Below are 26,168 nucleotides of genomic sequence, written 5' to 3'. Positions count from 1 at the left end.
TTGACTGGCGACTTAACTTGCCTAAGGCGGAGCAGCCGAACAGCAGTGCCCACCACAGGAGCAGCAGGCGGCGGAAGGAAAACATGTCGGTCGAAGAACCAGCACGACGGGTTTGGAACTCCGAATACAGACCCTCAGTGCAGCGCAACATCAACTTTCTGCCGGTACGCTCGGCTTTCTGTAAATGTCACCTGCCGAGCCCCGCACACAAAAAGTACAGCCCATTACAGCCTGCAGCTCCACCTGCTTCAATTACGCGCTGCGCCCGACGCTCTGGGTGGCGTGCAACTGCTCACCTGGAGTCGCGTCTTATGGGCAGGCGGTATTCTTTTTAGGTGTAGGTGGACGTTTCTTTTTGGAGATACAAGCAAGCAAGTATGCAGTGAATATGAGCTGCAAAGGGCACCCCTCCCATATATCTTGCACCAATATGAACTTTCCGTCTAAACATATTGACTTGTTCTGTAGTTATCCTAATTCAGCTACTTTAAGAAACACCCTAGCGCCCTCTGGATGCCCTGTGCCCCCACCTCAGTGTTTTTAAAATTGGATGAGATAACTCAACAAGCCCTGAGAGTGTTTTGCGCAAGATTTACAACTTGACGTGTAAAACGATGGAAGGCCGCGTGCAATTAAAACACGCATCTGCAATAGGTCACACATGCATCTGCAATAGGTCACACATTACTGAATGTTTGAACTATTGGCGTTGCTAATAATGTAAAGACAATAGCTCAAACTTTCAGTGATGCGAGACCTATTACATTGTAAATGCTTGTTTTTTTAGGCAGTGGGATTTGCCCAGAATCACAGGATGTTGAGCCGACCCCGGGCCTCAAATTTGGTTCCGCGGTTCCCACGTTGGCAGCTCTGGCCTTAACAGCACATCCTCCTCCTGACGGTGGACAGGGACTGAAGGGCTTACGTAAAAGCCCCTTGCACCGCCTTTACATCACTTTTTCCAAATTAGAAGTGACGCATGGACGGAGCAAGGGGCTTGTAAATAAGCCCCTGAGTGTTCGTATGAATTCAGTCTCTGCACCGAGCTGAATTGGTTCTATTAAAAGTGCTGGGATCCCGCTCTGAGTGAAGTAGTTGTAGATAAAATAAAAATAACAATTAATGACTATCCTGCCGTGCAATATGAGCGACTGTGGAGAAGCGCTGGTTGCACATATAACTATTTTACATCGAATACCAGTGACTACGGGAAGTCCGTGCTCCGCTTGAAGACAGCAGTGAACCGTGTCCAAGGCCGCAGTGTTCCTTTCACATATCTCACTTCGGATAACGGTGTGCGCAGGGGTTGTCCAGAGGTCCTTGATTTTACACGCGCTTTTTGGTTGTTTCCTGTTGTGTTTGAAAAGAGCTCAGGCCCACCCGCCCCCGTCCAAAAACAGCCAAGTCCACGGCCCGCCCTGTGAATGGGCTGTTGATGGGGCTGAATGAGTCAGGGGTCTCTGGAAGGGATCTCAGGACCCCGGGAGGTGGTGCGGTCCAGGTAATCCCGTCCGTGATGATGAGGTGCTGAACTTCCTGTTCAGGCGGGAGATGGGCCGACAAGAGCCTCGGAATGGGCGAGCCATTGTAGGCGACTGCCCCAGGCCAGGTGCAGCCCCTTTCCCAGCTCCCTACGTGTTTCCAAAGTTAACGACGTCAAGCAATTGTAAACAAAAAAACAAAAAAAACGCACAATAAAACTTAATACTATGCATCTAGAAATTCCATAAACCCACTTTCACTTAATGCACCGCATCAATTACCAGATTCAGAAATATCTTTTCGAGATCCCCTCTCCAATTACATCCCACAAAACACGTCTGACTGGTTTCCCCGCATTAATAAAATACTGTTATGAAATTAAATCAATTCTGATAGAAACACACACTTTTATTTAGGGCTGGGGGGCGGTCAGGTGACCACAGACACCGAGAGAAGGAGTCTGTTCGTCTCTAAGAGATGCTCTTTCTCATCACCCAAAACAGTACCAGTTACATGCCCCACGTGACTCTCATCACACAAACCAGCACTTCGCAGTGAAAGATATCTAACCCAGAAGTGACATTGCCTCCTCGTCCCCACATCCTTGCAACACGTCTGCTCTTGAGGGGCTCAGAGGAGCTGCACTGTGCAAAAGGCAATGCTTAGTGACTGCTGATTTCAGGCTTCGCAGCTCACCGTTTTTGGTGTTGATAAAAATAAATGGGAGCCATGGGGTATTTCAAATAAAGGAGGTCCCCTGCCGAATATGGAGAAGTTAACCTAAAAATTCACTTTGGTTCGTTACCTTCAGTGCTTAACATGTAATAAAATGAGAGCGGGAGTAGGCGGTGGGGGGTAACTGCAGCAGGCACAGGGAGGTTCCACCAGAGAGAGAAAGAGAGGGGATGGCTGTAGAAAGAAGGGGCGGGGGGTGGGGGAGAAATGAATGGATGAAAAGGAAGAGATTTAGCGAGAAAAAGAAGTGAGCGAGGTTGGTTTGAACATTTTTCCCAGGCTGTTGTTGGTTCCCCGGCCCGTGTCTGCTTTATTCCACCGTATGCCTCTTTTTATCACCAACATATTACACTTGTAGTTTTCCCCACACCTTGCAAGTTATTTTCCTCCTAGCTTTCTACCGTTGCCTCTATTTTCATATTTTTATCTCCCCCCTCCTTTCTGCGTTTTTTCTCTGCTTTTCTTTCTGGGCCAAAGTGTGACAATGAAAAATAGCTCCCAGTCCCCGGAACTGAGTGCTGGTGCCCACCACCTGCATGCGCCGGCACACATTAAGCGCAGTCAGTACACAAATATACCAAGGCTCTGGAGTGTGCAAGGCCCCTTCAGTGCTGTGTGAGTACTGCAGGGACCTTAGATCTGTTTCAGAACGTTTTAATGCGAGTCGATTGACTGTTTATTACAGATTACAAAGCAACCTTGCACGCTGGGGTGCAGAAAGCCTGGAGAGTGAGCGCAGCATTGGTCACTGCAGGGCAACAACGAAGGAACGGAAGTAACTCTGGGGTTATCATAACACATGCTCGTGACCTCATACTGGCCAAAGTCAAGAGGGTTTTTTTTGGGGGGGGAGGAGGGGGGGGAGGAGGGGGGGGGGTTCCAAGGGTCCGTGATAGTGATAATGGAAGTGCGCAGTGCAAAGATCTGTGGTTTCCAAACCGTGGTTGCCACAAAGATTTCAAAGTCACGAGTACGAACCCGGGTCAAGCCGCCTTAGGCTTTTATCCTTCTAATGTCGGTAACATTAGGCAATAGGCGCAACCGTTGTCCTCCTAGAAATGGCCGACCTGCTCTTTGGTGCGCTCAATAGAACTAACAGTGACTGTTTTTAGTGTTGCTTTTGCTAATGTAGAGAAAAGAAAGCTTAGAAGCGTGTATGCACAATCGGTGCTGTTTTTCCCTAGTTTTTACCCACAGTGCCACAGCCAAAACATAAGTATGGACTTAACTTGTGAGAGCACGACGGAGATGGATTATGTGACCAAGTCATTTGAGATAAACAGCGCACAATATGTACATTATTTGACGGCACAGGCGGTAATAAATGAAACTGGAGTTAAAGTGATATGGAGTAACTCACATTAAAAGCCAGTATGGTCGATGCAGGAAACCCATTCCCCATTTACATATGGGCAACGAGCCCAATAGAAGTAACAAGAATCGTTAGGGTCAGTATTTTTACGAATGTTTTGCATGGTTCTTTATTTTTAATTATAATTGTACATGTATTTATATAGCACTTTATTTTTTTTAAATTACAGTAGTAGTACTACTTGGTGAAAGTACGGTAGGTTGTTGGGCAAACATTTCTTCAAATGGAGGTGGGTCTTGAGTCTGCTCTTTCAGACAGACCGAGCAACAGCAATGTCACCGGCCTGCACATCTTTAAATTCAGGCTGAGGATGACAAATGGAATTCGCCATGCAGCGCCAACTTCTGCATCGAAGTCATTAAAAGGACGCCTCCAAATGCTGCTTTTCCGCTTATGGGAAGAGATCAAATGCTCAGGTCCAGTGCTTAGAAAGGGCAGAAGTGTGTTATGAGGCACTACCTAAAATGATATATGTTAGTTCTAATATTGATGTTGTTATTTTATTAATAATTTATTAAGAGGACTTGATCCCTCTCAAATGTTGAGGCACATTGGGCACACCAATGGAGGTGTATTATGGCAACCTACGCGCTGTAGTATTCCAACAATGACGCAACGGTGGATGCGACACAGTACAGACTGGCTGCACTGTTTGTGTTGGGGGATGGGGAGCTGCGGGGGGGGCACAGCACAATACTTTGGCCCAAGAGCTTGAATTAGATCCGGAGTGGGGGCCCCTCCGTGTACGTGACAGGGGGGCCCCCTCAACTTCCGTTACGCCACCGCTCAAGTCGTGACAGCCCGTCTGTATCTCCGTTACTTTGGAGCAATGTTTCAGAAAACATCATTCACTCAGTCTCAGCAGGAATGAATAGTGGCCAGTGTTTGCCAATGCGGAGTGGTACCAGAACTGTCGAATATCGACTCATAACTAAGGGGTCCTAATTAATGTGTACAAAAATATTGACTATCGTAGCTGCATTTTGGAAATCTTCACACAGTGGCACAGTATTTTTGTAATGATATTTAGGACACAATATTTGTGTCAGAAGGAATTTCTGTACATAATATTCTGACATTCTGCCAACACGCCATTATTTAATGTGTGCCCACTGCACTCTGCCCAGTACTGCACCTGATGACTGCTCATCATAGTATGCTGGTACACTCACCTCTTGGCACTCCGACTCACCAGCCTACTCCATAATAACCAGGTACAAAAGGGGGTGGTGATGGACGGAGCATCAGAACCAATCAAACACTCACACCCAGTCAACAGATCTGGGTTTGATCCATCACCGTTCTTTAGCCCACTCTGCCACCCCAGTTCAGACATGGCCATATGCAAATCAGACTGACCCTGTGCCTCATGGGAACAGTCCAGCCCGAACTGCCAAGCCATGCCTTCCCTGGACCGGAAACAAACTTCCTAGGACCGGTTTCTGGCATTTCAGCCGTCTTCAGCTAGGCTTGCTTGAATCCAGTGACAAACTGAGCAAGGGACTCACGTCTGAGCATACCCTGCCAACTTATGGCGAACAAAGAGGTACAAAAGGGGGTGGTGATGGACAGAGCATCAGAACCAATCAAACACTCACACCCAGTCAACAGATCTGGGTTTGATCCATCACCGTTCTTTAGCCCACTCTGCCACCCCAGTTCAGACATGGCCATATGCAAATCAGTCTGACCCTGTGCCTCATGGGAACAGTCCAGCCCGAACTGCCAAGCCATGCCTTCCCTGGACCGGAAACAAGCTTCCTAGGACCGGTTTCTGGCATTTCAGCCGTCTTCAGCCAGGCTTGCTTGAATCCAATGACAAACTGAGCAAGGGACTCACGTCTGAGCATACCTTGCCAACTTATGGCGAACAAAGAGGTACAAAAGGGGGTGGTGATGGACGGAGCATCAGAACCAATCAAACACTCACACCCAGTCAACAGATCTGGGTTTGATCCATCACCGTTCTTTAGCCCACTCTGCCACCCCAGTTCAGACATGTACATATGCAAATCAGTCTGACCCTGTGCCTCATGGGAACAGTCCAGCCCGAACTGCCAAGCCATGTCTTCCCTGGACCGGAAACAAGCATCCTGGGACCGGTTTCGGGTTCATAACCCTCATCAGCCAGGCTGTCTTGAATCCAGTGGCAAAGTGAGCAAGGGACCCACGTCTGGGCATACCCTGCCAACTTATGCGAACAAAGCGATACCACAGGGGATGATGGACGGAGCGTTTGAGCAAATAAAACACTCACCCCCAGTCAACTGATCTGGGTTTAATCCATCATCATTCTTTAGCTCACTCCACCACCCCAGTTCAGACATGGCCATATGCAAATCAGTCTGACCCTGTGCCTCATGGGAACAGTCCAGCCCGTCGATCATCCCCTGTGGTATCGCTTTACTCCATAATAACCATCAGGGAATCAGTGTACACACCTACATCTAAAGCTTTAAGGCACTACACAGTGTGAACCATCGACCTTTTCAAAACACTACAAACTATGCTCCAGGAAATCAAAAAGACTATGAGCTCAGTAACCCCATCTCCAAGCTGAGCTCAGACACTTGGACAAAGTCAACCTGCCACATACACTCCACCTGCTGACCCACCCAACTACCACAGAAACAATTAGAATTGTGCCAACCACAGAAACAAATGGAAAGGTATTCTTTAGAACAGATGGTCTAAAACAAACCCAACACAGGGACTTCACCTTTCAGCTGAGAGAGGTTAGGTGTAAGATCGAAGGACCACACCTCTGCTGGTAATCATTTTGTAGAGAAATGTGTAGCGTGCTCACCTTCGAAGTGGTTTCGGTGGCAGGTCACATGATCCACTTCCCTTGTGTAAGACCGCAGGATTCTACAGCTGTTGTTAATTTTGCATTTTTAATAAAAAAGGAAAAAGCGCAAAGTAGGCCACTGTTTGTGTGTGGGTGTGTGTGAGGGAGAGAGAGAGAGTGTGTGTGTTGTGTGTGTGGTAAGAAGAAGCCTATATATTTGGTCTGTATTGTTAAGCCCTGGATACAACTGAAGCCATCACGTTTACTTTCAGCTGTGGAATCTTTCACACTTGCACTAGGATATCATCGATGGATTTGTCAGATATTGCTTTAAGAAGTGACTCTGATTTATTGTTTGCTTGTCTATCGAATTTTTTTGCAGTTTAGGACCTTGTGGACCAGATCTACAAACGTTGTTTTTGCAAAAAGTCTTTTTTCAATATACAAATCTCTATTTGCGATTCGGTAACCTATAAACAAATCGTAAATTGGGTTTGCAAATCGGTATTAGGAAGGGGTGTGTTTAGAGCGTCACTTCCTAATACCGAATCACAGTGAATCACACCAAAATGTGGTTGCAAAACATTCGCATTTTGAGGCAGATGTACAGCGCATTTTGCGGGTCACAAACGGCCCATACTCACATTAATCAAAAGCAAGGCACTCTACACCACTACAGTAAAATTGATTTTCAAATGTACCAACCCTATTTTTTGAGTTGGTAACCTTTTACTAAAATAGGGTTGGTGAGTCGCTATTAGAAAGGGGCGTGCAAAGGGCGTCCCTTCCTAATAGCAAGTCACACTGGAATGTAGGAATGTTTTGCGCCAATGAATCCGGTCGCAAAACATTCGCAGGTAACCACCAATTTAAAATTGGTGGTAAGCCATTCGCAAATGGGAAGGGGTCCCTAGGCCACCTTTCCCCTTTGTGAATGGGGGCGCCAACATTTTTTCAGAGCACGCAGTGGTCCCAAGACCACTACTTACTCTGAAAAAATTAAAAGAAAAGTTTTGTTTTTGTTTTTTAAATCCCGTTTTCCCATAAGGAAAACAGGCTGTATTTTAAAAAAAAAAACTGCTTTATTGAAAAGCTGTCACAGACATGGTGGTCTGCTCACCCAGCAGGCCACCATCCCTGTGCGTGACGGCCATTCCCAATGGGTTGGAAAATGAGACAGGTCCCTTGCGGACCATTTGGGAATCACAAACAGTGTCTCAGAACCTGTTGTACATCAAGTTTTGTGACTCGCAAATTGTGAGCCGATAAAAGTTGCAATTTGCAACACCCATTTTAAAAGTTTTGAAAGCCAAACAGGTCCCCTCTCTCGACTACGGTCACCTAGTTTCCCCTCGTGCACTGAACAACTACATCACAAATTTCCAAATCTCCGCTTACAAGAACATTTTAACACTTCCCCGGCTGGCCAGTAGAGCAAGGGTGAAGCTGCAGCTGGGACTCGCTTGTCCAGACATCATATGCTAAGGGGACCTAATAAATATTGCATCAGCACCTTGCGTGCCACAGCATCCTCACTAAAAGCACAAATCAAAACTATCTTTGAAGAGGCAGGCTCTCCATGGCAGGCACAGCTGGCAGTAGCCACAAGCCTTCTTGAAATTGAAGTCTGCAATCTGCACAACCGGGACATCCCGGTGACAGTCTGGAAAAAAACAGTGAACTCCCAGGTCAAGAAATTGTCATTTGAAAGGGGCATGTAAAGTCTATGTCATAAATCAATCCTCTCCGCATTGGATGCCTCCTATAACTTCAGCAAAGCTCAGCCATATTATTTCGAGCAAGCACTGACAGCCCAGGCACGAAAGAAACTCACCTACATGAGACTGCTAGCACTGCCTATCATATACTTCAATCCGTCCTGGGCCCGGCGGAACAACTCATTTGCCTGTCGCCTATGCAGCTACAAATGCGAATCCTGGCTTCACCTGCTGTGCTGCTGTCCAAAGATGGCAAGCTAACGACACCGCCTGCTAACTCCCTTTTGCAGGTCCTATGGCCTCAGACACTGCAGAGAAGTCTCAGATCTGAGTTTTTCTGCCAACACAACACAAACCCTGGCCAGACTTTGGATATTTACTGATGCAATCCGGACCGCCCTGCCACAAACACTCAAAATCATTAACAGCAACTAGCAGGCCACAAAGCCCAAACAGCAATGCTGGAAGGGACAGCAAAGTACCGTATCAACCCAGCGTCTGTACTAAAAATAAAGTCAACTCTTATATATTTTTTTTTTTTTTTAGTTTTATACAGCGCTAACTGGACATGAGACATCGGGTATAAGAGCACTTTACATGAGCACCAGTTTCATTACAGATGGACACATTCATTTTTGTTAGGCACAGGGAGATTTAGTGATTTGCCCAGAATCACAGGATGTGTAATGTGGTTGCCGAGACTCAAACCCAGTTCCCCACCTTCGAGGTCCACGGCTCTAGCCGTAAGGCTACATCTTGTTTTTAAATTGTTTTTTTCCTTTTATGAGTTTTACAATGATACATTGCCAAATGTGTTTTGAAGGTGTTTCCATGTAAAGATTTTAAGTAATCAATCATGTATAAATAAATACAAACTCGCAAATTGTGAGTCAATAAAATTGCAATTTGTGAGGCGCAAACCCTGATGGTGGTACATCTGGCCTTTTACCCCTACCTCAAGTAGGTGGTAACCCATTGGCAAATAGGAAGGGGTCCCCAATGAACCCCTCCCCTTTGTGAATGTTTGTTAAAACATTTTTAAGAGCAGGCAATGGTCTCACGGACCACTGCCTACTCTTAAAATATGAAAAGAAAACTTTTCATCTTTCTTTTTTGAAACGTATCCCATTTTCCTTTACAGAAAGCTCCATTTTTAAAAGATTGCTTTACTTAAAAGCAATCACAGGCATGGAGGTCTGCTGACCACAGCAGGCCACCATCTCTGGGATGTTTGCAATTTCCAATGGGTCACAAGCCGAGACCTACTGTGTTTATATTTATGAGGTTAGACTATTTACTGGGAATTGCAAAATGTGTAAACCGCACATTTGTACATGAATGTTTGCGATTACCAAATAGCAAGTCACAAAAATGTGCTATTTGGTAATCCCAAATGATTACCTACATACACCAGGCCCTATGTGCGCAGAACTTATTTCAATTACTCAGTTACTCACAAGGATTAAAGCACAACTTGGCTATATCTGCAAAATTAGGTGAGTAAGTTGGAAACATTTTCGTTTTTAGGTCTCGCCTGACCCAGCGCATGCGCTGGTCTGGCGAGACTTATTGAGAGGGCTCCAAAAAGTGCTACCAGGCCAGCCTAGAGCTACAGTGCATGTGCGCGGGCGCCGCTTTTACCGCGATTACTTTCACTTTCGCGGCCGCACGGCCGCTTGGCATAGCCAATAGGTCTCGCTTTTGGGACCTTATAAGTATTTAGTTATGCAACTGTTGCATGGCTAAACACTTATAAGGTCCCAAAGGCGAGACCTTTTGGCTATGCCAATGCTTGTTTTCTTTCTTAGGATCATTTGGTTGGGTCAGAACATGTTATGGGTCCCATTAGGGAGTCGAGATGCACATAGTTAAACTTCCGCAAAATCATGTGATCACCCACATGTAAGATTTCTTCACTTGATCCTGAGATGGACAGAGGTCACCTGTTGTGAGATGTGGTTGGTGACTGATTCTTCACTCTGCTACCATATACAGCTGTAGTTGGCTTTTTTAGTTGAAGCGATCTTACTTTTGTCTTTATTCACCTTGTATGGCAACCTACTTGTATGTTGCCCTTACATATGACGTCTCTATTCATTTACTTATTGACTTGTTTCTTTGCTTTTCTTAAATATTCATGTTTGTTTGTGGGTTCGTTCATAATGTGGTCTAAAGCCCTTAGGCCAAGTTTGCACGATAGAAAAAGGCTAAATAAAACAAATACATAGTAGGTGCTGTTGTTTGCCACTGGGGTCTCGGAGGCTATGGACTATTGCTCTACAATTGGATAAAAATATATTCCCTCTGTACACACAACTCTCAATAGAGTTTAGGAGGAATTGCTAGCCCTTCATAGAGTAGAGCAGGGTGCCTAGCTGTTCTTGTGAGGTGGCAGGATGCTACTGTTGTTGCTCAGGACTGAGGGCTTTAGAGCACTCCTTCAGGGCTCCAAGCGTTGGTACCAGCCTTGGATCTAGTGTTTAGCTGGGGTGGGTGCCCGGTGGACCACAAGTGGCACGTAAGGTATGAAGAAACAAGGATTGTGGCTCTGTGTGTCTTGTGAATGGTACCCATATCTCCCTGAATGGGTGATTTGCACTCAACCTCACCATGAAAGTGACTGGGGCATTTTGTTTTGTGACAAGCACAATTTGTGCAAAACAATAGGAAGCAGAGGGATTTTTAATACCAGGAAGCGTGATTCATGAATCAAACACATGTTGTAAGAGGTGCAACCCACAATGCACTACACATATGGATTTCCCCAAACCCTGTGGCGTAAAGATGGGCCTTTTTGCCCAGGAACTGTGAGTTTAGGTTCTCGGGTGTAGAGTACCAGACATTCCTTAATGTCTTGCAAATCTGTTTTTACTTCATCACTGGATGGATCAAGGTATAGTTATTTCAGCCTAACTTAGTGGGTTGGGAATCACACTGCATTACTTTGGAAGCGTCACGCGGGCCTAGCAGAAATTGATGAGTGGTGGGTGGCATGGGACAGGGCCAGGGGGTGAATTAACCCGTGACGACATGAACGGGTAATATTAGCTTTCCTGCTGTGCTCAGAAGAGTTCGGCCTATTTTTAAGCCGTAGTACATTGAAATGGTGTTGCTGCCAACACACTCTCTGCAGAGAGGGGGTACACGAGGTACCAAGATAAAGAAGGTGAGCAGTGCATGACTAAAGGGGCACACGAGCTGCGTCCGAGACAGCACTGGTTGATTCCTCTGAAACAGAAACAACAAGCTGAAGTGAAATGTGAAAAAACATCCTACCTGTGTTATATGTGGGCCATGTGTGTCACGCTCTATGGATTCGCTCGTACTTCAACTGACACCTGAGCGTAGCTCAAAACCTCCAAACGAAAGCATTTAGGTAAATCTTTACAGAGGTTTTAAGCAAGATTTACCAAGAATGTAAGTCCCAGGCGCAGAGCAGGTTGGGAAGAGTAGTTTGCTGCACGCGCGGTTGCGGGGGTATGGGGCGAGTGTGAGGGGTGCATGAAGGTATATGAAACGAATAGGAGGTTAATGCGCGCTCCCCCAAATATATTTATGGAACGGTTTGAAAAGTCCTAACCATCTGTGACATTTTACTACATCGCAGTGACACTGAAGGCACCACTTCCGAGATTTAAAGCGTGGCCATACTGCCTGCCGACCACCATCGTGAAACCAGGTGTGCCGAGTACATCGTCGTGCACGCGGCAGTGGATGAAGCGTTCCAAGGTCTGAACAATCAGTGTGCATGTGCTACACAAGAGGACCGTGCACCTAAAGGCACGCGCTCTGCATGTGCTATGTGCATGATTACGTACAACCTTGTTTGCCCAGTCAGTCTCTCGAGTGGAAAGTGTTGTGTAGTTCAGTTTAGACTCTGCAGGTGTGGTCCCGCAGGTCTCGGGCTGGAATGTGCCGGACGCGGGACCCTCGGTGTCTCTTTCAGATGCTAACGAGTTTGGAAGGCACTGCACCCCCACAGCAGGGGGTCGGGCCCCATAACAAAGCGCTGCATTTCAGCTCCTCTCCCGGCAGGGGGTCACAGGAGACAGCCAGGCTTCCTCCCGCCTTGGCACCAACACACCTGGGGAAGATGATCACATTAGCATATCTATAGAATCTGGGGAGCAACCCCGCCCCGCCCATTCAGCCCCCCCTCTCATTCTCCCCCAAGAGACAGACTTTAAGAAGCTGAGAGGACGTGGGGGTCACAATCCTACTATCCTGAGAAGACAGCAGAGCATGATGGCGGGCCTTTTGACTCTTGCAGGTGCAACCAGCGAGGAGAGAGGGGCCCGCTCGGGCCCCGGCGCCAGCGCAGAGCCCGAGGTATGGCAGATCTTCATTCCGGTGCTGTCCCTCTCGCCCACCGTGCTGGGTCTCCAGAGACACCAGGGTGCACCAGGGCGAAGGAGCGCACCGGAGAGCCGGCCTTTGGGAGCCCGAGAATGGCACAGAGGTGAGAACTCATGACTGTACACTAGAGGGCAGCCCCGTTCACCACTGACGCCTGGGCAGGCCAAGAGGTGGCAGGGCGGGGACAGGCGGGAGCGCGTGGATTAAACCAGGACAGTGGCTATGATGATCGAAGATTAATCCCGTTTAAAAAAAAATGCATTTCAGGATTTTGCCAACTCACGTCAGCAGTTCTCAATTGATATATAAGGCCCCACTCACAAATCGTGCAATGCAGAGCCCTCTTGCACACGCACATGGCTCGGAATTATTATACACTAACCAGGGTTTCCCTATTGCCAACAGGGGCGTGGTTAAACATAGTGCAGGATGTGCAGTTGCACCGGGACCTCGTGAGTCCGAGGGGGGCACTTTCAGTATTTTTCGATTTTAAACCAGGAGATAGGCGTCGGCGCAATTTCATTTCTTGCATTGGGGCTCAGGGTAGCAGGTTTACAAGCCCCATGCGCCACTTTCGCGTCACTTTTCCCATGTTAAAAGTGACGCAAAAGTGGCGCAAGGGGCTTGTAAATCTGCCCCGGGTCCCCTGCCAAACCTTTAATTGTCGAGTTGCCTCTAACGCACAGGACGCCTAACCAGGCCCTCGCCAGGCACAACGTGATGAGCTCAGTTTTAGCCTCCACGGGGCAGCACTAACCTTGGTAAATACAAGCTGACAGAAATAGCGGCGAAGGCTCCCGTCCTACTACAAACACACGCGGTGCTGGGGGATCCCCGAGACCTGAGTATGCCTGGGTTCGAACTCCCCATCACTGCAAATTCCTGTGCACGGACCTAAAGCCCGTGTGCGTCAGGGGCGGCAAGTGGCAAGCAACGAACCGATTGCTCAATGAATTGTGTACTCACTGAACCTTTGCACGGGGTATATATATCTGTACCATACCTTCAACAGCCGTTTTTGTGCCAAGAGCATGGCTCACCGGAGCGGTGAAGCGGTGCGGGGGACCACGCCCTTCAGGGTAACCCCCAAAATGTTGTCTAAGGCGCACCAATATCGATGAGACACGGAAGTATATGGGACCCCCGAACATATTCTGCGAGGGGGGGGGGATACCATTTTGCGGCATGCCACTGCCCCAGAGCAGATCTGGAAACATGAGCTCCCGCCCTGAGTTCAGGCGAAGCTCGGGGGGCTCTTGGTAAGACTTATTTTTCAGTGCGCTGCTGAATGCGAGATCTGTTTTCGATCCAGATGTTTTCTTATTCCGTTCATTTTTCCGTTTCTTCTCCCATCTTCTCTTTATTCCACATTTCCCTCTTAGCACTCTTCTTCCCACTGCCACTTTGCTGCTCACACTGCCCGCTCTGCCCATTTATGATCTGTTTGACTTCACTCGACACCGTCTACTGACCCTTTCGAGTGTCTCCTGGTATATCGAATGCTCTTTGATTTCCTATATCCTCATTTCATCACAACTTATTGATGTGTCCGAGGGGCCTATTCAGAAAGGCAGTTTGGAGTATGTTGAGTAGTACTCGGTTGTACTATTTCTAAACATTTACATGCCTTTGTCGATTTTCCGCAAAACATATCAAATAGGAATCTTTGGGAAAGGCTCATATACAATTGGTACACATGGGGAAAGGCTGCCCATTTTGCAGCCGTCTGGTCTGTTAAAGACATCTTGGGATATTCGGAAAGCTTTCCTGGGAATGCATTCAGCCCGTAACTTGCTTTCTGTTTGTTGCCTTTATTTTTTATTTGTTTTAGGCTGTCCCGCTTGAGTCTGTCCCTTCCCTTGCCCAAACCCCATTTACAGTATCCTTCCGAGTGCTCCCTTTCTGTAACCAGGCCTTAGTTTAAATGTTACTCTTGTCACATTGAAATATCAGGTCGGCTTCCGTGGGAGCTTTGTGTTAACTTTTATTTTCCAACTTCATAGTGAGAGCATTTATGTGACAATCATGCTGGCTACTGGGGTAGCTCTAAAGTATTTTAATAGCATCAAACAAATCAATACGCGAGGTGATGACATTTCCTAACATTCTCATTTGTGCGCTGTATACTTTTATCAGTGGCCATGTCTGAACTGGGGTGGCAGAGAGGGCTAAGGAACGGTGATGGATCAAACCCAGATCTGTTGACTGGGGGTGAGTGTTTGGTTCTGATGCTCCGTCCATCACCACCCCCTTTTGCACTACTTTTATCAGTAAAACTCTATGTCTGTGCAAACAGTAGTCATTTCAATTGAAGATGTGTTGACTATAATGGCAGTGTGCAACCACACCATGCATACTCCACTTTACCTCACTCAACTCTGCACCACTCCATGCCACTGCACTCTACTCTCCACCACGGCACTCTTTGCCACTCCACACTATGCCACTGCACTCTACTCCGAAACAATCTGCACTGCACCACTCCACCATGCGCTACTCTATTCTACTCTACCACTCTACTCTGTCACTATACTCTACTCTAACCACTGCACTTAATGCCAATACACTCTATACCTATTTCCTCCAACACAAGGCACCCTATTCCACTGCACTTTATGCCAGTTTAGTCTGCACCACTGCACTCTACACCACTATATTCTATTCTGCAATATTCTACACCATTGCCCTCTACACCATTGTACTTTATGCCACTGCACTCTGTACCACTGTACTCTGCTCTGCACCACTGCACTCGATGACAGTCTACTCTACAACACTGAACTTACGCCACTGCAGTCTACTATGCACTGCTCTTCTATATGTCACTCTATGCCAGTGCACCCTACACCACTACACTGGCTGCTACTCTACTCTGCATCACTTCACTCTATGCCACTGCACTCTACCCTGCACCACTCTGCACCGCTGCTGTCTAACCACACTACTCTGCACTCTACACCACAACTCTGTGCCACTTCACTCTACCCCAAAGCACTCCTGTATGCCACTCCTGAAACAATCTACTCTGTGCTGCACCGCTCTACACCACTCTAATCTATGCCACTGCTTCACACCACTTTACTCAAAACCATTGCACTCTACATCTCTGCAGTCTATGCTAACTACTCTACACTCTACTCCACTATATCCTGCAACACTCTTCATCACTGCACTCAACACCACTCTACACCATTGTGCTGTACGTCACTGCACTCTATGCCACTCTACTCTGCACCACTGTGCGCCACTACTCTCTACAGCACTCTACTCTCCGCCAATTCAGTCTATGCCAATGTACTCCACTCTGCCAGACTGCAGGCTCCACCACTGAACTCTATGCCACTCTGCACCAGGCTTGGTCAGCACAGATAAAAGTGATGGGGCGGGGTAGGGGGGAGGTGACAGATGTTGGAGTAGGTAAAATTAAATACAAAATAAATAAAACCACTTACCTTGAACTCGCTGCATTACAGACTCAGCAATGAGGTGAACGCAGGGTAAGTGGCTTTATTCATTTTTTAAATGTAATTTGACCATTCCCCAAATCTGTTGACCCCCCCCCCACCCCAACCCTGTCCTACTGCTCTTACCTGTGCCGGCCACGTCTGCTCTGCACTCTATGCCACTGCACTCTACTCTGCACCACTCATCTTGTCGCCAATGCAATCTACACTCTACATCACTTTAATCCAGTCTGCACCACTGCACTCTATGCCACTCTTTTCCACAACTCTACACTCTGTCCTGCACAACTCCACCATACCCTGCACCACTTTACTCTACTTGAAACAATCTACTCCATGCCACTGCACTCTACATCACTCTACTCTACCATGCAGCACTCTATGCCACTCCTCTCTACACCATTGCACTATACACCACTGAAATCTAAGATGCACTCCAGTCTGCTCTGCACCACTCTACTTGCAACACTACTCTGCATCCTTCTCCTCTACACCACTGCACTCAACGCCACTGCGCTCAAAACTAATGCGCTCTAGGCCACTATATTTTGTTCCATGTGTCTTGCTACGTCCTCGTTTTTAGGTCTCGCTGGGCCAGCGCATGCGCTGCTCTGCGAGACATTTAGGGGCATATCAACAAGGGCTTTATCTCTGCTTTTTCGGCTTTAAAAGCCAAAAAAGGAGAGATAAAACTAGCGCCCTATCAACAACAGGGTGCTAACACGCAAATTTGCATGTTAGCACCCTTTTACTCTACGCTTCCCCTTGCATCTCTAATGAGATGCAAAGGGGGCGTTCCAGAGTAAATTAATAGGAGAAATGTCGCTAAGCGACATTTCTCCTATTATCAAGAATGTCGCTAACCCTGTTAGAGACAAAAAAAGCAGCGCTAACCGCGGTTAACGCTGCTTTTTTACGTCTGGTATTTTTCTGACTTAGCCATGATATCCTATGGAAGGAGGATATCATGGCTAACTTTGCCTGTCCCTATCAACAAGGTAACGTGAGATTATCGCTGGGTTTCCAGCGATAATCTCACGTTTGCCTGTTAGCGTGAGGATTTTTATCGCTATTGAGATAAGCGTTGCTAATAGCACGCTATCTCAGCGATAAAAATTCACGCTAGCCGGCGATAATTATCCTAGCGCTAAGTGCGCTTAGAGATAATTATCGCCGGTTGTTGTTGATATGCCCCCAGGTGTGTGGGTTTTCAAAGTGCTGCCACAGGCTTTTGGTGGCCTCAAGCTTGCGTGCACGCGAGCGTGCACACGCGCAGCTGCCATGTGGGTTTCTGTCAAGGCTCATTAAGCCTTGCGTGCCTCTCTCCACCTTGCTTCCCACAGAGCGCGTCCAGCTCTTCCTGCTGGCTGCTGATGAACCTGGCGCCATCTGGCCACTTTCAGTTTCATGGGCGCGCGGGCGCATCACTTTTCTGTGTTGATAAAACCACTGCACTCTACACCGAAATTGAGCAAGCAGAGTGGCATCCCCCCTCTGATCTTGAACAATTATAGGCGTGCTACTTTCTTTTTAAATAGAGCGGCTCGGCCAAACCTTTTTTTTGGGGAGGGGGGGATTATATGTTTATTCATGCAGTGCAGCACGCCTGATCAAGAACAATGGCGGCGTGCACCTTTCTTTCATTTTGCACGGCACGCCTGCAGCCTTTTAGCCACACCTCCTCAGCTCCCTCCAGAGTGCTACAGTAGGGAAAGGGGCGTGTGTCTACCCTTGCAGCAGTCCGATAGGGCTGCCCTTAAGGGCGCAAGCGCTCCACAGCAGTTCAGATACAGTAGGGAAATGAAGGTGCAACAGCCTCTCATTTCCTCCAGAAGCAGCTTGCGGTGGCATTGTGCATTTGAGGGTGTATGCTTAAGTGCACCAGGACCTCCCCAGGTAAACCTTGTACCTTATAAGTGTTTAGCCATGCAACAGTTGATGTTGCACCAAGGATATTGTGCTGTATAACAAAATACTTATAAGGTCCCAAAAGCGAGACCTATTGGCTATGCCAGTGCTTGTTGTTTGTTGCATTCACTTCTGTTTATTCCCTAATCATTTGCTTCATCCGAGTGTTTTTTACCTCTGCTTCACACACTCCTTTGCAACTTTCACTTCAATGAAATCCCTTGCTACCTTCTTCCACTCACCTCCAGACTTTGCCTGTCACTATTGCCAGTTCCCCGTTCCTATTTGTTTTCGCCCTCGGCCCCAAGTACCTCTCCTCCCCCCTCGCCTGTTCTCTATTCCATGTAGTCTTCTCATTTAACTCACCTAGCTCTCACTCTATCCCTACTACAAAACGACCATGCCACGGAATCCACTAGGGATAAGGGCACATAACATGCAGTGAGTTTCAGAAAAAGATCAAAGCTTGTTGATAATGATTTACCAGGGGCAACATGTGTCCCAGGCTATAGTAATAGAGTGGGATACTCCTGTGCATGCCTGTGGTAGTTGTGACCCTCAGATCTGCTTGACTAGATTCAGCCCACCCTTGTTTCTGTCCTAGAACTGGACATACCCAGACAGGCACGTTATGCACACTCCCTGACACATTTAGTGATGTAACCAAATATATTTCAGTGCACCAACCAACAGAGGCACACACAGATAGGCTGATGCATATGTCACACTTCCTGTCAGTCTGCGAGTGGCTTTAGCTCTTCCTGATTTGCAGACTTAAATCCCCCTGCTTAGTCATTAGTATTTCTAATATAATTTAACTTGTCCAACTCTATACTAGTTTCAGGACACCCTAATCAAGCTACAACAGGTGTCAGCACAATGGAGTGTTTTGTAAAAGTACGCCAAGTCTAAAGAGTATAGCATGAAGCCACTGAGTGAAAGGAATAGCATAAGGTCTGCACGTCATGAAAACATAAGGGTCCCAGCTAACAATGCAATATTAGCACAAAAAGTATTCAAGGTAGCCAGCGGTATCTTCTCCAGTACATTTCCATTTTCTCCTATGGATTTGGCAACAATCAGTTCTTCTCTTTCAACTAGGCACAGTCAGGCGACCTTAAACATCCCTTCTTCATCACGAGGACTTGTCTCCCACTTCGTTAACACCTCTCCTTCTTGACAAAAGTTTCTCCTGTAAACTACTATCCCTACAAACAAACCAGGCCTTTCACCAACTAACAAAGCCTTGTATCTGCACTTGCAGAGGAGAGAAATATGCAGGCAAATATTTCTCATGTGAAATTTAAGCATAGAATCCCAGGAACCTGGGGCCTGTAATTATACTAAATTAGCACAGCAGTTAAAATACACTATAGGTGCATACGCATTCAGTTCAGTTAAAAAAAGTCTTTATTGCGATTATCCATCTTAAAAGACAGAACAGTCAGTATATTAAAATTAGATACAACCAAAAATAAAGACCTATATTTACATATTAAAACAGTTCCTAATACAAGATTAAATATATCTCACGCACAAGACTTTGAGCACATCATAAAAAAACCCATAAAAATACATGATTCCACGTACTTCGTTCAATACCCCAAGGGAAAATATCTTAGCTATTAGGCCCCCCATTTTTCATCCGCAACACCCATGCCCAACTCAGGAACTTAGCTACTCCTATTACTGCGATCTCGTTATAGCCAGATTTCAGCAGCCTCTTAGCGGCCATCGCAGAGCTGGTTCCTAAGGACCGACATGCTGGTTTTAGCCACAAGCTACGAGGTTTGTGATAGACCGGACATACAAATAGGAGATGGTTAATATCTTCAGTATGATCCGGGCAAAATCGGCACTTATCACCAATTCCTGGTTGCCACTTACATGTAAACCTCCGGAGTGACAATGACCCAACTCTGAATTGGTGGTAAAGCTTGCGGTCCGATGGCTTTGATATAAGGTCCCAATAGCTTTCCAGGCAGGGTTCATCTTTTAGATCTAAAAAATCTCTAGCCAGAATGGGGCTAGTGACAAAGGAGAACTTCCTTATTTTAATTAGCTCCCAATATGCTGCTCGATAGGATTCTTTGGAAGGAAATTCCACCGATTCAGGGCTCTCCCAAAGTTCCCTCATCCCCATATTAATAAGGAGAGATTTTATGCCAATCAGCCATGGGATCCTATGCAGGCGATCCAATCCCCTTACTTCGGACAAAGCCCTAGCAAAGAGATGGAGCTCTGGAGTAATCCAGAGACGCCTCCAAAAGGCCAACGGCCTATAAAGGGCAGCATCTTCAATACTATGACAGCCTAAGTCAAACAGCAGTGGAGTACGGGGGGACGATTGGGGCAGGCCCACAACCGATCTCATAAATTTATTCTGGGCTGTGGAAAATTGGGTCAGGTTACAAAACCCCCAGGTTTCGGCACCATATAAAATAGCGGGAATAATTTTAGTCGTGTACATTTTGACCACTGGGGCTATTGGCTTAGTTAATGATAGCCTGTGTTCCTTGGTCAATGCTCCCGCTAATTGAGTGTGTTTCAGTGCGAGGATCTTAACTTGGGGATCCCAGCTCAACTTATCGCCAAAGGTGACACCCAAATAGGTGAAGACTTTTGTCTGCTCCAGAGGTTTCCCACCCATAAAGACTCATGCTTTAACGGGCTTGGACCCATGGAGCACCATAAACGTAGTCTTCCCTACGTTAACCACAAGCTCATGTTCGCAGCAAAATTCCTCAAAACGAGACAGAGCTAACTGCAACCCCTGTCTCGTCTTGGATAGTATCAGCGTATCATCCGCGAACATGAGCAGGGGCACCTTTTGGCCGGCGAGCATCGGCTCGTCCGTTGGTTGGTCAACAAAATACTGCACTACCCCGTTAATAAATAGAGAAAACAGGGTTGGTGCCAGCACACACCCTTGCCGGATGCCGTTCCCTACCTCAAATTTCTTTGTATCCTCGCCCAGTTTCCCCCAACGAACCTGAGCATACGTTGATTCGTGGAGTCTAACCACGAGGGAGACTAACTCTTTAGGATCTCCAGTCTCAATAGGACCTCCCATAATTTTGCTCTTGGCACGAGGTCGAAGGCAGATTTTAGATCCACAAAGGCAGCAAAGAGCATTACCCTACCCAAAAAGACCTCCTTCCAATATATATGGACAAATCTAAAAGCCTGAGCCAAAGTCCCCATATGACACCGGAACCCCGCCTGTAAAGGAGATAAAATGTCATTTTCAGACATCCAGCCCTGGATCCTACCCAATATTACACGTGCTGTTATCTTTTGAATAGCGTCTTTTAAGCTGATGGGCCTATAATTGGCCAGAGCGGAACGATCACCCTTCTTATAGATAGGGATGATTTCCGCTCCGGACCATGATGCAGGAATTGGGGTTCCACCAGCTATCGAATTAATTAAATTTGTAATATAGGGTATCCATAAATCAAAATCCTGTTTGAAGAAATCGGCTGGAATGCAGGCCCCGGTGCCTTACCACTTGGGATAGACTTAAGAACTGTCTCTACCTCTTTTGTGTTAAACAGCAGAGGGACGTCAATTTGGATTTGTGGGACAACCCCTGACCTCTCTGAAACCAGTTGGAATTGTGTTTCGAAGAAGACAACCCATTGCTGCGGTTCAACATTATTATTCGGGATTATTGACCGATGTCCATTCCCCCATTTAATAAAATCCCAGAATTGGGTCATATTCCTGCCTCTACATGCTATCAACAGACAACGCCAACGATCCTCATCCCATTCTTTCTTGGCGTGTCTGATAGCCGTTTTATAAGTTACTCTACACTGCTTGATAATACCATGGATCCTCGATTTAATGGCTACCACTAGAGCTTTGTGAGCTAGCCTACACGTGTTGTTATACCACGAGTTAGGTTTATACATACTAATCTTTTTAGCAGGTCCAGCGTTTATGAAAAACCTTTTTAGGCCGTTAAAGAGGTCACTATGGATTTCCCACAACTTGGCATTTAGGACCTCCTGAGAGCCACATTCGGAAAGTTCCCTTAAAGAATCTGACACTAGAGCCCTAATTTTTGCAACGTTCTTTCCATCTATTGCTACCTTGGCCCACGGTACCCTTCTTAAATCATTCGCAATAGTTACTATATTGGGGCAAGTGTCGCCTTCCATCAATACTGGACCACAAAAACTCCTATAATCATATTTAGGAACCAAGGGGTTGTGGTCACTTTCAGGGCGACATTGCACTTCCATGTCTAAAACTAGTATCCATTTCTCCACATTCACAAGGATATAGTCGATGCGGCTTTTGGATCTACCATTATCAAATGTCACCGCACCCTTGGCATCGGACTTAGTCCTACCGTTAACCGCCCTTAGGCCTCGTTCCAGGCATAACCCTTTCATTTGAAGTGCGGCCTCAGTCCATTTTCTGATAGGCTCGAGATCCAGTTGCGGGATCCCCCAAAGTACATCAATCTCTTCACTAAGCCTGCCATCTTCTGGATCTAGTGGTTCAAAGCAGCTATTGAAATCCCCTGCAATAATTAAATCATCATTGGGGGCCAATTGGGAAAAATGATTCTCTAAAGCCATTATGACCTGGGAGCACCTCCCACCAGGTTGACCCCTAGCGTAAACATTATACAAAGTTAAATCAAGGCCACTCACTGATCTGACCCTTATGCCCAGAATATCTGGGCTATCAATGCTGACCTCCTCCACCCTTATCCCCTCAGATTGTCTCACCCAACAGGTCAGTCCACCAACTGCTCTACCCCTATGACCCCTTATTGCTGGTTTGAAGAAATTCAAATAGCCAACATGAAAGACCCCATCAATAGACCATGTTTCCTGGAATGCCCAGATATCTGAGTCTCCTATATAAGTTATCCAATCAGCAGACAAGACTTTTGATTCCAGCCCTGCTATATTCCAAGAGGAAATAGTCATTGAAGTTCTCAACATTGCCGGGCCACCACACCTAGAAGTTCCCTCAACAGCGTTTATAAAGGGATTCAGGACTGGGGGGTCTGGTGACATAGCGGGACCAGTAGGTAAATACTTCTCCATCTTAATTCCCATAGGACACCCTACTGTCGGAGGGTCTATATCACTTCTCATCTCAACCCCTCTAACTAATCCCGGCCGTTCATCCATTCCCAGTCAGTCAACACAATTAGTACATATATAGAACATTGTGTGGAATAAAACGCTACCTATAACTTGTGTTAGATTCTTAAAACATTCATATAGCTATGAACGAGAACTACACATTTAGTAAAATCTTCAATATTACTACGTACACAATGAATGAAGCTATTAAGATTTTATCATTGAATACATTTGAAATTCCATTTATTTATTAGAATATTAGACCAGACAAAATAAAAGAAGTAGCAATCTGCACAAATCAACGTAAATAGGTGACGTGTAAAGGTGGAGCCAAAATTAAGCTGCTCCAATACTCTAGGTGCTCGTGCACACACATACACACACCTCGACTAAGGTATACACCAAGCTCACCAATGAAGTGGAGACTTCTTACACTGTCACACAAAAGGCATCACTATTAAATTATCTCTCCACTGATGCCCCTAAGGAACTTTAGAGAGCACACTTCTGCAAACATCAGAGTAGATATATAATCTAATGATGTGGTGGCCGCACTGGTCCCCACTTCCAGAGAAAATCTCTGAATTAAATGAGGTAAAGGGAGGAAAGCATTTCAAAATGTACAGCCGGTACACAAATATCTTTAACACATTTTCCCCAATGAAAATTCGTTATGATTCCTTACTGGACAAACACAAACCTATTTCATATGATTATATGCTTTTTTTTTTAGATTCATCTGATGATTTGGAGATATGGTTCAAGGATTACTGCTGCTGTGGCCTTCCAGTGTGGTACTGTCCGGGGGACCACCGGTGTGACTGCCCTGAAGAGTTGGACTCGCCAACGTCTGAATTTCAATCAGCATCACATCAGCACAGTTCTGAGCTTCGAAGAGTCCGGCACGACTCATCCCACTCTTCTGGTGGGCAGCAAGTCATGTCTGACCACATCAGAGAGGCCCTAGGTCGCTGGAGGCAGGATGTTGACCACTGCTGCGAGGAATGCTGCTGCTGCAAGGGACTGGAGTACTGCTGCAAGTTCTACTGCGAGTGTGGTGTGCTGAGATGGTACTGTGACATTCACCGATATGAAGGGTTAGACCTTTTAGAGAGGGGGATGTGGAGCTGCCTCACAGACTCGCCTAGGAGTCAGGGCACTCCACTGCGCCTCCTGAGTGATGTGCGCAACCAGAATGACCTGTCCAGCCCAAATGACCTATTGACCAGTCCAACTGGTCTGCTGTGCAGAAATGGTGATCAAATGTTTATCCAGAGAGACTCAATGTGCAGACAGAGATCCCCAGTGGACAACAACTGTTCTCCACAGCAAGATTTCAGGAGGTCACCGTGCAACCAATGCAAGACATCGTGCAAACCTCGCCAATCACATTACAACCAAAGCCAGTCACCAAATAACTCATTGTTTAGCTACAACAGGTCACCACACAACCATGAATCACTGTGCAAAGGGTACGAGTCACCACAGAGCCAAAGGGAGTCACCAAATGCTCACGGTGAGTCACCACACAATCACATGATGCCTCAGTGCAACTGCAGTAAGTCACATTATAGTCCAGTTCAACCACAGACCAGCCAATCTCTGTGCCACGACAGAGAGTCCCCTTCTGGATATAGCGAGGCATCGCCATCACCGAACCCTGGTGATCCACGTTTTGGTCAAGGATCCACCACCCAGCCTTGGAAAGCTGCAGTCCTGTCATGAACATTGTGTTAAAGAACATCAAATTTTGTAAAAAACAAAATTGTTAGCCTGGAAACTAAGGAGGCGAAGTATGTGTCCAAGGACAGGTGGGCTTGAGTTCTATTAAATGTCTGCTTTAGATTCAGGGGAGGAAGGGAGGTATATGATTCTGTGTGGTGATTTTTGAAGGGCAGGCAAAGAACTCATGGATGGTGGCCAACAGTCTTGGGGAGATTGGAACCTCCAAATTAATCTACGTGATTCTGCAACTCCCTCACAACTCAGTCACTTGTACACATGTGTGCATCTGGCAAGTACTATGGATTTAAATAAATGTCAGAATGATTCTCACCTCGCTGTTTAATACTTCCAGGGAAACCCACCTTTCCAATGATGGACCCGCTTAGCTACCTCCTCATTGACAAAATTAAAACTCGAACTTTGGCCCAGCAGCCATTTATAGGTCTGGGTTTACCCATTTGTAGAGACTAACTCTCCTTTCACCACTCAGTTAAATCTGCAAAAAGAACGACGAGTCTCTTCTTAGGATGTGTCTGCTGCTTATGATAACACCAGTACCTAACCAAAAGGGTCATATCCTCTCTCCTGCCTGCTGCCTGGTACGCACCTTCAAATCACAGATACACCCACATGTATGAGAACTTCACCATGCTTTTGAACTTCTTGTATCCAGTTTTATCCACACATGGATGTGGAGTGGCCAGACGAGTAGCTATCAATAGTGCAGGAGGTGCAGTGTCACCTGGGCCGAGGGGTGTGAGAGGGCCACTTGAGCTTAATTAGCAGCTATTTTTAATGTGCAATTGGGAGCAACATTCCATTCTTTGCATTAGAGGGCGTGGAGTTTCTGGTACACATCAGGTGGTGGTCGGTAGAAACTGAAATGAATACAATATGTGTTTGACTGGAACTCAAAAGGGAATGGGCACAACGTGTGGGTATGTGGTTGTGAATGTAAACGAAAGAATCTTTTCCACTTTGTTTGGTGTTTATTTTCTCTGCATTGATGCTATGACAGCTTATCACCATTAATAAAAGTATTATTCTATGCATTAGGTCTCAGGCCCGCTTGTTTTTTATTTGTCAACTGAATGCATCTATGCAGTTATTTGGAAATCGATGACTCAGTTTCGCTTTGAGTACTTTGCTCCCTTAGACTCTAGCTCTTTGCAGCTCTGTTTCTTATCATTTGATTCCGGACTCGATAATCTGTTTTGTAGAAGAAAAAAAACCTGTCAACTACATTTCCCAAAAAGTAAATAAAGTACTGTGGGGCTTATTTACAAGCCCTGTGCGCCACCAGAACGTCAAATTTTTATGGCGTAGCCATATCTACACGGCCACTTAATGACATCCTGCGTGATTTTTCATGGCCATGTAGATATGGAGCAAGGCAAACCAGTACAAGTCTCTGCCTTTCCTTTCTCTGCGTCAAAGAGGCGTTCCATGGGTGTTGCTGTGGAAGTTCCCAAACAACACACAAGGGCTTAAGAGGCTATCCCAGATTTA

At 46.4% G+C, this 26,168-nt stretch overlaps 1 protein-coding gene across 1 annotated transcript; it reads left to right on the top strand.

Annotated features, from left to right (window-relative positions):
- Positions 1-12,330: 12,330 nt before the first annotated feature.
- On the top strand, positions 12,331-25,672 carry LOC146797504 (uncharacterized). Its single transcript, XM_085627564.1, has 2 exons — positions 12,331-12,554; positions 23,668-25,672. Exons 1-2 carry the CDS (start codon positions 12,338-12,340, stop codon positions 24,657-24,659), a joined length of 1,209 nt encoding a protein of 402 aa, XP_085483690.1. The 5' UTR covers positions 12,331-12,337; the 3' UTR covers positions 24,660-25,672.
- Positions 25,673-26,168: the final 496 nt, after the last annotated feature.

This window comes from Triturus cristatus, chromosome 9 (assembly GCF_964204655.1).
Source record: "Triturus cristatus chromosome 9, aTriCri1.1, whole genome shotgun sequence".
NCBI lineage: Eukaryota > Metazoa > Chordata > Amphibia > Caudata > Salamandridae > Triturus > Triturus cristatus.
This window is presented reverse-complemented; position numbering and strand designations above follow the sequence as displayed.